At 40.3% G+C, this 11,621-nt stretch overlaps 1 protein-coding gene across 4 annotated transcripts in view; it reads right to left on the bottom strand.

Moving 5' to 3' along the window:
* LOC140356635 (disco-interacting protein 2 homolog C) overlaps positions 1-11,621 on the bottom strand; it is a 179,185-nt gene that overhangs the window by 72,104 nt on the left and 95,460 nt on the right. For all 4 annotated transcript variants that reach the window (XM_072441766.1, XM_072441769.1, XM_072441768.1 and 1 more), the window contains exons 5-7: positions 5,288-5,593; positions 3,135-3,290; positions 1,842-1,961 (exon numbers count right to left, since the gene is read on the bottom strand). In XM_072441766.1, the coding sequence (XP_072297867.1) occupies positions 1,842-1,961; positions 3,135-3,290; positions 5,288-5,593 (582 nt within the window). The remainder of the gene's footprint in view (positions 1-1,841; positions 1,962-3,134; positions 3,291-5,287; positions 5,594-11,621) is intronic.

Raw genomic sequence — 11,621 nt, 5'->3', positions numbered from 1 at the left:
GAAGAAGAAGAAGAAGAAGAAGAGAAGAAGAAGAAGAAGAAGAAGAAGAAGAAGAAGAAGAAGAAGAAGAAGAAGAAGAAGAAGAAGAAGAATATTCCGATGCGAAAACAATGTTTCCCATTTTCAAATATCATAAACTATACATTTTCGGAAAGCGCTCGCGCTTTCCTACCTCATGGTGTGGGTCCCTGGTCACTGACGGGTACTTTCGTTAATTTTGAGTGGGCTCCGCCCACTTTGTGTTTTTGGCCCTCTATACAGTAATAATGTTCAATTTTTGCATTACATGCTTATATGCACGGAACATGCAAGAGATGGGGAACGTATTCGTGAGCTACTTAGCGCAAATGAGTGCTTTATATGGGGATGACGACCGCTTCGCGGTCGTCATCTCAATGTAAAGTGCTCGTTTAGTGCGCACCTTTGCACGGGCTTCGCCGTTTACAACGGTAATGTTCCATTTTCCTACTACTAATTAGTATGCACGGGGCGTGCATGAGTGAAGGAGTGCGTTAGTGAGTGTTTGGAAGTGGGCGAGCGCTTCGCGCTCGATTTCGTGCGCACTACGTGCGCACTTTCGCAGCCGTGCTTCGCACGGCCTTACGAGATTAATAGGCCTCTCGCCAGCTTGTGGCGCTCGGGCCTAATAATAATAATAATATTTTTAGCAAAAACAATATAGCCGTTTCCACTATAACAACAAATTATACATCGTTTGAAAGCTCTAAGCCTTCCCCATGCCGCCATGGGGTGGAATCATCATTACGAGCGCTTACGCGCTCGTCACTCCCCATTCCGTCGGGATTGCCCCGCCCACTCCCCATAGACTTCCATTGATTTGAGCAGATACAAGCATGGCCCATGCCTGCGGCATGGATTCTCGCGTACGGGACGATGCCAGGAGGGTTTTTGGAGGAATGCAGCGCTTCGCGCTGCTGTTGTCAACAATTTGTGAATGGGCTACGCCCATTCACTCATTGTTGACTATTTCTGTCATAGCAGGAGTAAGTATGCATGATCCATGCCTTCGGCATGGGCTAGTTCACTGTACTTGCCAGGGGCGACGGGGTACCAAACATGCGGGCTGCGCCCATTCACTCATGCTGGGGCTCGGGCCTAATAACCAGGGATATATAACCTTTCAGGATGGGACCGCCAAAACACCCATGGATCTGACTCAGGACCCCCAGATTAAAATTAAATAGACGTTTAAGAAATCTTTTCTAATATTTGTATTTATTTTAGTAGTTTATTGTGTTATCTGACCCATTTTAACAATTTATTTTGTTGACATTTTTTTGTGGTACATCACACATTTTAGGACATTTTTTAATTTAATGTAGCAAATATTGCCACTGTGTCTGTTTAATTTTGTTCTTGTTTTGCTTTCTATTTTTGATGAAGATATTGTTCTGGACACTAAAAGGTAAATTATTCAATAAATTCAATGAATCTGACATTTTTATCAAGGCATTTTTATCAAGAATTATGGGATTATTAAAATAAAATAAAAATAGAAATGATCTACTTTTCTCATAAATACAATATCATATGAAATTAATAATTCTGTCAGCATATTTTTTTTATCTTAATCTAGTTATAAATGCATTTAAAAATCTCCATTTACAATATGAATAGTTGTTAATTGAAAAAAATGATTGCCATCTAGTCAACAATTAAAATAATTGTTTGCTAAGCGTTAAGGACCCGGATCGAAGAGGAATCGACAAAGACATAGATGAGTTCTTGTTGTTAATAACACTGCTGCCAGCACTCATTTCAAGCCATTTTTTCCTTAAAGACAAGTTATAAATTGTGGCTCTTTATTGCAAAGTGAATACCTTCTAAGAGCTCCTCAAAGTCGTCGACGAAGAACTCCCGGAGCGGAGGCCGTTTGGGTCTCTTCAGAGTGTTGACCAGCTGCTGGATTTTAGCCGACACTCTGCTGCTGACTGGGACTCCTGCAACAAGGCACATTAGGATTATCATTTCAATCAATCGATTAGTTACATATGATTTTTTTCCAAATTTGACCCAGATGAAAATGAAAAACTAGAATTATTTGAAAAAAAAACTAAATATATATTTAGGTTTTTTTTTCAAATAATTCTAGTTTCACATAATGGACATTATTGGACATTATGTCTCCTGTGTCATTCTGATGTGACTCCTGCTCTGTCTGAGTCATAAAAACTCTTCTCTCATGATGTTTAGGGCGTGTTTAGGAGTCGTTTAATAGTCAAGGATACGATTGTTTGATTAATAAATGAGTTGACAATTATTTCAATAACCGAGTTGTTGTAATTAATCGATTGTTTGAATACCCTTTAATTTAAAAGCTACTTCCTGTTTTTCTAAATGTTACTGCTTGAATAGGAAAAGCTGACCAACACACACTTATTTAATCTAAATGGCAGAAGACCTATAATTATCTTCAAGTTGGAGTGATAAAATCAGCTTTTTGCTTAGTGACAAAATTGAGATTTTTGCTGTTTGTGGGAGCGTTTTGTAAAAAAAAAAAAAAAAATAGGAAACAATTACAATTATGTCAAACTTATGTGAAAAAATGAAATGCAAAGTTTCAAATAATAAAGGCAAATAATAATAAAAACAATAACTTCAGCCCGCTTTTTTCTTGTAAATGAGGACGTTTAGTTTTCCCCCTCATATATGTGACCGACCGTCTCTTACGAAGCAGCAATGTATGACAAAATCAGACGGCTGTGCGCTGCTTGCCTCTGATAAATATATTTATATTTTTTGGATTGACTGCATTTGGACGGTCCACCCAGTATCGCTTCTCTATCATTCAGTAAGTAGCTTTTATTGAAGTTGGTTAATAAATCTGAAAACATCAAAATTCAAAACTACTTTGATTGACCTATAAACATTTCATTTTAACGTGGGTCAATTTAATCATCATGAATGGCTCAAATTCTTTCTTCACGTGTTAATCAGAATTAGAACACAAATGTAAGACAGATTTAAATATCTACTTCCTCCTTTCATCAATGGCACTGCACATACCCCGAGTCAAAATATCTTGAATACTTTATGTAAGATACAAAGTGTGAGTGATTTGGCATCTTTGTAGCAGTAATAGATCCTTCCACAGCAGCACATGCTCCGCTCACCATCTCCCGTCTCCATGAGCTCGGCGTTGCCATACTTGGGCGTGTGTTTGTGGGCAGTGTTCCCGGGACAAGTCGCCCGGTCGCCCTGGGTCACATCTGACGAGGACGACGAGTTGTTGGTGTACCCTGTGACGTCAGGAGGGGCTGAGTGGTTTTCTGAGCAAGCGAGAGGAAAAAACATTGGAACATAGACAGAAATGTAAAAAAAATTATACAGTTCGTATTTTTTTTATCATGTCCAGTCTCCACATCGGCTCTTATTAGGGTTCAGGTGGAAAGTAACGAAGTTCTAAAGTAAGAACAGTTATTAAGTATAATTTTTGCAGTCTCTACTCCACTTCACGTAAAACTAGCAGGTTATGTCCGAGTCTGAGTGTTTTTAGACAGAACATGTTCTCACAGTTCCACGGTCACATGTTAAAGTCGTTTTATTGCGAACAACAATAATCGCCGTGGCTCTGATAGGATAATGTGGAGCTGCGTTTAACATTGGAGGGCCATTTATCTGCTCACTTTTAAGTTTTTCTTCCAATGTTTTTGGCACATGCTCTATTATATAAAACAAAATCAGAAATGTTGGCCATAAAACAGCAAATAACTTCCAAAACAGGCCACACTCTCGCCTGCTGCACTCGCTTTCTGCCGACTGAGGGCGTGCGCACGTCAAACATCGATAACAGCGATCGCTCATATTTTCATTTTTCTTATTTAAATGTGTAAATATTTATGATTTGTTTGATGCTTCATTTTCACTTTGGCCCAGGTCACCCTTGAAAAAGAGTTTTTGATCTCAGTGGGATTTTACCTGGTAAAATAAAGGTTCATAAATAAATACATAATTATTCGTTCATGATTAATTGCATCTTTGTTTATTTATTAAGTCTAATAAAAGCGTAGTTGTTATAAAGTGTTAGCTTTAATTAATTTGAAATTACATTTAAATATATATTCTAAAGACAGGTGGTAAAATAGGCAGTAAAGTAAAATGAATACACTGTTTTCATAATAACTTATCTCAATCCATGCATCTTTTTCCCCACTGTCAACAACTTTCCGTCCCCTCTCTAAAAGCGCTGACTGTGGAACCTTATGGAGCAAAGTAAACAATACAAGGCTGATGTGATTTGGCCTTGGCCTCTGAGGAAAGCCTTTTCTGAAATAACTGTGAAATAAAGTCAGCAGGAGACCGGCACATAACGGCAAGTGAACAGAGTTATGTACTGCAGCGTGACCGTGACTGAACCTCAAACTCCACATCCCTCATTTCCCTCCGCCGCAATGTAGGAGGAGTCATTTGGAGACATAATATAGTTCCCAAAGTAGATAATGTAGGTTATGCATTTTGAGAATCCGGGGTAAAATAAAAGTCTAAGAAGTAAACTCCAGATAACTTTATCGGGCATTAAAATTGAGACATTAGTCATGGCTCTATTTTACAAAAGGTCCTATGTTACTCTAAATTGACTTTTTGAGCTATTAATCATATGATAGTGTTATTCCTTTATTGGAGTAATGTATACAGTATTTAGTTTGTCTACCAGTTCAGCGCTTGAGGTACTTTGCCTTCATCTCATAGTAATTTGTACCAGGAGAGGCTAATAGGTCGGATATCAACGATACTATTTTGTCTAATACAACCTACGGGCCAACATTTATTTTTTTTAATAAATAAAATAAAAATGAATGAATAAAAATAAATAAAACAAAAAATTCCCAGACGGTACACTGATTATTACTTTGAAAACAATGAAGGCATATTTTAGAAGTAAATAGCTTGGACATGTGCCCCTTAATGTCCCAACCTCAGATTCAGGACTGTCCCTTGGATCTAGGACTGTCCTGTCCTGTAAGAGCAGAGAAAACACTGTGAAAACCTTTGTCAAGAGCGTGTTTGAACTTCTGTTTTATGTGGCGCAAAAGCTGTAAAGATCATGTTGTTGGTGTTGGAATGTATTTTTACCATTATGGACCATCTTCAAAGACTTCTAAAGGCATTTTGTACGTTGTCGGATAGATTAATGACTCTTTCTACGACTGTAATACCCGGTTTTATCTCTTGAAGCACTCACAACTCTTTCATTATTCAGGGGGTGTAAAACTGTATTTTCGATCATCTTTTGTTGAGTATCTCTGTAGTGTGAGTTCCCCCTGACCTGTGCGGTGCAGTCTGTGGCGGTGCAGGTGCGCGGCCACATGAGCGTGCTGCTGGAGGACGTCTGCCAGCCGCCCCACCACCCCACTGCCAGAGCTGCCCCGGGACGAGGACGACGAGGACGCGCTGGAGCCTGTGGTGGTGCTGGAGGAGCCTGCGGGGTGCAGGCCGCGGCTCACCCAGTCCTCTGTGCCCAGGCTGTCCTCCATGCTGGACGTCCCATCACCGCCTCCTCCCCCGCCCATACGCTCCTCCTCTGGGCACTCCTCCTCTCCGTCTGCCTCCGCCTCCGAGCCGGACGACGTGTCTGTGGGCCCCAAAGTACAGGAAAAAAAACGAAGAAATAATAGGGCTAGTGGACTAAAGACATGCCCTGTGCATCGATTAGGCAACTAAAGGTTAGTATCTCTATGATCTGAGATGTATGTGACCCAAACAGCACAGGCAAGACTACAACTGCACTATTTATACAGAAAAGTACTTGGAAACAGTATATTTAGAGTTAAAAGTCTTTAGATTAAACTCACGATTCAGTCCCTTAACCTTCAGCTAAGTCGATCCTTATATATAAATCTATATACCGTATTTTCCGGACTATAGGTCGCACAGGAGTACAAGTTGCACCAGCCAAAAAATGCATAATAGAGAAGAAGAAGAAAACATAAAAGTCGCACCCCGGCCAAAACTATGAAAAAAGGTGCAACTTATAGTCCGGAAAATACGGTATATTAATAAGTCAACTAAAACACCATCTACCAATTCATCGACTAAACGACTGAAGGCCGACAAACCTAATAAATAAAAATATTACTCTAGGTTTTATATCACGCTGGTTATTTTTGAAATGTTCAGATTGCCCTCACAAGATAAATGTGAGATAGCATGCGTTGTTTTAGCCTGATTTAAACGTCCTCCTCAGTGCACGAACAGAGGGCAACTACTTTGTTTTCTATATTATTTCAAAAGCTACACTATGTAACTTTTCTGGAGGGGTTCTCCCACCAGCTCGTTATTGCTTTGTCTAGAAAGTTCCAGTTTCATCCATGTTGAATTCATTCAATTACAGGTGTTTCTATTGTTATAAAAGTCCTTGAAAAACACGCTGTCGTAATGTGAGCGAGTGAAGCCTCCAGCACCAGGCCACGTCGCAGGTCTGATGTGTGGAGCCTGCTCACATTAACCCCTCAAACGGCCCCACTACTGTTCATTTTTAGTTTAGTTCATCAAAAACTGTGTAAACCAGGACAAAATACTGAACCAAATCTAGACTGGATCAGGACGAAACAAGATCAAATCAACTTTACACAAGAACTAAACAAGGCTCAATTTAGAAATAAATAAATTGTGAACAGTGGAAAAAAAAACTGCACAGATCAGCTTCATAGCAAACCCATGTTAAACGTACCTATTGTCAGTGGTGGAAGAAGAACTTTGTTACTTGAGTAAAAGTATTTAAGTACAGGTTGAAAAAGAAGAAGTAAAGAATTTCACACATAAATTTTAGAATTATTAAATTCACCTTCAAAAGTCATTTTTATTTATATATCTTTATATATAAATATCAAAACCCAGCCTTTAAATCTAACTCTTTTGGTACAATGTCACCATGGCCATTTCAGACAGTCTAAACGTAACACTAAAGTACTTTTACTTTTCAGTCCAGTTAAAAAAATGAACAGCTGAGCAATTGCAGTCAGCCAATGGGCTGAGCCGCCAGCCGCATGGCTACTTGATAAGCAGCAACACAGGGACACGCAACACACGCTGTGTAAAATCAGTTGAAAAATGGATCCTTCTGCTATTGCTCCACGATTATTTCTGCGAAAAGTCCGCTTATCCAGATGACTATCTAAGTTCTGAATCTGAAGATGAGGTCACAGATGAAGAGTGCGATTTCATCCAGCTGGAAAATATCCCTAGTCTACAGCTGACCTTAGACGAGGACGAAGACGAGGGAGAAGCGGCCGGACACACCGAAGAGCTGGAGCGTGAAATAAGGAACGCTATAGGCACGGTAACATTTACAGGCGAGGAAGAAGAGATGGAAAAGATCCGTAACTTTGACTGCAAATGTTACGCAAGAAGAAAAGAAAATTCTCAGCTCTCAAGAGAATCGTGTAGCAATAAACTAACCCCAGAAGTCATGTACAAGCTGCGGAGCGATTCTCTAGCAGCAGAAAGAGAGTGGCAAGATATGAGGATTATCGGACATATGGAAGCAAACAGACGTTCCGTCGTCACTTCGGAGTTAACCACGTCGACCAAAAAGCCGAAGACAAAGCGAAAATCTGCTCGGACCAGCTATTTCATAGGAGGAATGGAAGTCTGCAGAAATACTTTTCTGTTCCTCATGGCGTAAGTACTGTTTGTGTAACATTCGATCCATGTTATGTTGAAAGTGCCTGCTAGTGTTTGTGCTTTTGCTACGGGCATCTGTGTTAACTCAAGGGAGCTAGTCCCCTTTAGCCCCGCTAGCAGAGGGCTAAAGTTGCCTCGTATCCGCGTTTTGCGTCTTAAATACAAGGGAAATATCTCCGAGAATAAGCTGGTTTAGTTCCCATCACAGACACGCTCGAGAGGGCCTGTTTATGTTTGCTGTTCTACAAGTGTTTGCTTTTACGAGCCGTGTTTATCTCAAGAGAGCTAGTCCCCTTTAGCCCCGCTAGCAGAGGGCTAAAGTTGCCTCGTATCCGCGTTTTGCGTCTTAAATGTGAACAATGTGAACTGTTACCTGTGAAGCGTGTTATTCCTATATTTCCTAATCCCTTTTTTCCCCTTTCCAGAATTGGCGGAGACACCCTGACTGACATAATCAAACACTATGACGAAAATGGAGCAACAACACGATTGAGGAAGAAGCGTGCACAGCCACTGCCACATTCACGCAGGTTCATCAGCCATGAAGTCATCCACACCGTTGTAGAGTTTATCAAAAACTATGCAGAAGTCCATTCCATAATGCTACCTGGTCGACATCCTGGCCATAAGGACTGGCATGTGAAGTTGCTCCCAACCCATGTGACTAAGGCCTCAGTTTGGCGTCTCTACGTGAAGTCTGCTAAGGAGCGTGGTAAGTGTAAAACATTATTTTGGTGATTTTCATGTTTTAATGATTAGAGTATAATTAACCATAAGCAACATCTGTTTTTCAGGTGAGCCTGCAGTTTGTACATCAAGATTCAGATCACTGTGGAAACAGCTTCTCCCACACATCAGAAGCTGCAGGCCACGCACAGATCTCTGTTGGCAGTGTCAGAGCAACAACGAGCAGCTGATACGAAGTGCAAATGTCCCAGATGAAAGAAAATCTGAAGTGGTCCAGAAGCAAATGCATCATCTTGCCCTTGTGCAAAATGAGAGGACTTTTTACAACACTTCGATTGCCGCCTGCAGACTGACAACAGAATCTAATGTGCTGTCTTTCGGACCCTCACATTAGCCTGGCAAAACTTTAGTGCTGCTCTCTGCTTAAGATATGTTTCTTCTGTTCTCATTTTTTTACAGTGTCGCCCTTGTCATCAGGTAGTGGAAAACAGCTCTCCTGAGTCTCACCTCAATATCCCACAGCTTGTTGGAACGGCACATGGCAAAGTGTTTGTCAAGAACTTGGACTGGCAGAAGCATCTGAGTCCCTTCTTCAGACGGCTTCCAAAGATCAAGAGTTATCAGCACTTCAGGTATTTATATTGAAACTCTCACATTGTGTTAAAAAAAAAAAAATAGTTAATGAGTGTTTTATGTGAAATAGTTAGCCATTTCTTAAATGTCCTGTTATTTGTTTACAGCTTTGATGCCAAGAGACCAGGTGTGGTGCTTGCGAAAAGTCACTGTGAAGCAGAACCAGTGGAATATCAGCTACTACGCAATTCAGCTGTTCTGCCTCCGGTTGACAATCTCCATGTCCTGGTCCCACCTGGACTGAACTTTGACAGGCAGACCTATCTGCATGAAAAAATCAGGCCTTTCTGTGCTGACGAGGCAAAAGACATCACATGCCCAGCGCCGAGAGTCACAGCACAGAAGAGTGCACAGACGAAGAAGAGGATGAGGATGTAATTAGACTCTGGTGGTGTACATATCATATCTATTATCTCATATCTCATATATTCAAAGCCATGGACCCATTGCAGTTCGTATACCTGGCCCTGGCATCTGTTTATAAGAGTTCTTCTATTAAGAGTGTTTTTTAAACTTCCTATAAGTTACTGTCCTTTCCCCCTGTATCTACTGCGTTGTAACATTAAAGGCTATCTTATCTTATCGTATCTCATCTTATCTTATCTTATCTCATCTTTTGTTGTTTGTGTTGAATCACCTGTGAATTATGTTTATCGACAAATGCAATGAACCCTATTCTCATTCTGATTCTTTGATTCTATTCAGGGCCTTTTGTAATCCAAGTATTTCCATTTTAATATAGTAACTTCTAATTCTGATTCAAGTCCAGTTACCATCAATAACAACACTCCTCTTGAGTCTTCAGTGACAGCTGTAGGGGAAGGTGGTGTCAGTGTGACAGGGGGAGGGCTTATCTCAATGAGATGCAAATGAGCCCCCCTGTGACTCTGGGCTCACTCCGGTGAGAAACTTTAGAGGCCGTTTTCTCAGTGAAAGGTTTTGAGAGTTGTATACATTCAAATGATCACAACTTACTTAAATATTATCAGATCTACATGAGTGAGACATCATTGGAAAGCTTTGAATTCACACTTTCAGAATCTGTGAATAACTCAAAATGTCTCCGGGTAGACATGTACCTGCTTTATCCACGGTCAGACACAAATGTGAAATGTAGTGGAGTAGAAAGTACAAATACCTGCTCAAATGTTAAATGTTAAAATGTTACTCAAGTACAGTACTTTGTTACTTTCCACCACTGCCTATAGCGCACCTTTAATCAGTATTTCAGTATTTCTCAGCCCTATTATTCTTGTGTATAATATGGCTTCATGCTGCTTTCTTTCTCTCTTCTTACACTCTCTCTCCCTCTCTTTCTCCCCTTGTGTCTTCCTCTCTCTCCCGTTCCCCCTCACTGCCCCCCTCACTCTCTAAGGGTCTGCAGATGACATATTGAGCCTCTAACTATCTCTTTGTGTGAGTGAGCGGAGCTGCTTCTTTAGCTCGTGCAGTGTTGGCGGCCTGACGGAGGGAAGGGAGGGGTGCGTGGCGGGGCATCTGGTGTTTGCCCGTCGCTTCCATAGAGCTACAGGCGGCTGCAGGAGGGAGCGATGTGCAGATATGAGGCAGAACAGAGGATGACCCAGTTCTCACAGGTGCTTAGTGCGTCCCACTGGGGGCGACCGGCCGAGCGCAGAGGTGAGGTCTGACCCACTAAAGCCACAATGTGCTCCCGTACTTTCAAACAAGTGGAGCTAGAACAGAGCAGGGTTTATTGGACTATTAAATAATACGGATTGATTTTTATTAACGCGATGGCGATTGAAGCGTGTGTTCGAAAAGGCAACTTCATTCTGCAACTTCATTCTTGTGTTTTAAGGTTGAATGTCGGGATGTAACGGCGTCTTACTTTACAATTATCCCAGTATCAACCTAAAAATATATTATATACTCCAGTATCAAAAATAAAGCTTAAAGTGCATAAGACAGGCTCTCATGTTTTTATAATTACTACTTAGTTTGGTTGTTTAGTCCCTGTGGCAAATATCTATCATAGTTTTGTTTCAGAAAAGTTGCAGTTTGTGAAGAAAATTGTAAAATTAAAAATTCCCATTGACAAATTAGACAACTTTTTTCTGACAGTTTAAACAATTATTTAACAAAATGCAGGTGTTATCACGTCTGTCAAATCTTAACAATTGTGTAACTGATATGGATTTTAATCCTGGTTATGGTTGCTAGGTAGCAGTTGTGGAATTACCTCTACACCTCTACCTCTGTCACATCTGCAGCTTATGTCAATAAACTTTACCAAAATAGTAAAAAAAAAAAAAAAAAAAAGGGAAAACTAAGTAGAATGTTTAGTTAAATCCTAAATATACAGTAAGCATATTTTCTATGTTTTAGTGAATTGTCTAAACTGTCTAACTTTTCTGCTGCTACTTGGGGGTTGAAAAAAATTCTTCTTAATTTTTTTTTCGATAAGTCGACTAATCAAATTATTATTTCACATTATATTAAATACATTTTTAGTCAAATAAAAGGTATAGATACAGTCTAACATTGCTCTGATAAATAATATATAACACTTATATGAAATATGACAATAATAAATATAGTGCTTGGCTGTGGCATCTAACTGAACGCAAGACTGAAACCAATTTAAATCATAGCCTACCTAGACGTCCCCATTCACTTCTACGGCCTCATTTTCCCAC

The sequence above is a fragment of the Eucyclogobius newberryi genome, unplaced genomic scaffold, assembly GCF_026437365.1.
Source record: "Eucyclogobius newberryi isolate DKJ021-1_F unplaced genomic scaffold, fEucNew1.0.hap1 SCAF_12, whole genome shotgun sequence".
Taxonomy (NCBI): Eukaryota; Metazoa; Chordata; class Actinopteri; order Gobiiformes; family Gobiidae; genus Eucyclogobius; species Eucyclogobius newberryi.
Note: the sequence above shows the minus strand (reverse complement) of the source record. Positions and strands in the feature narration are given on the sequence as shown.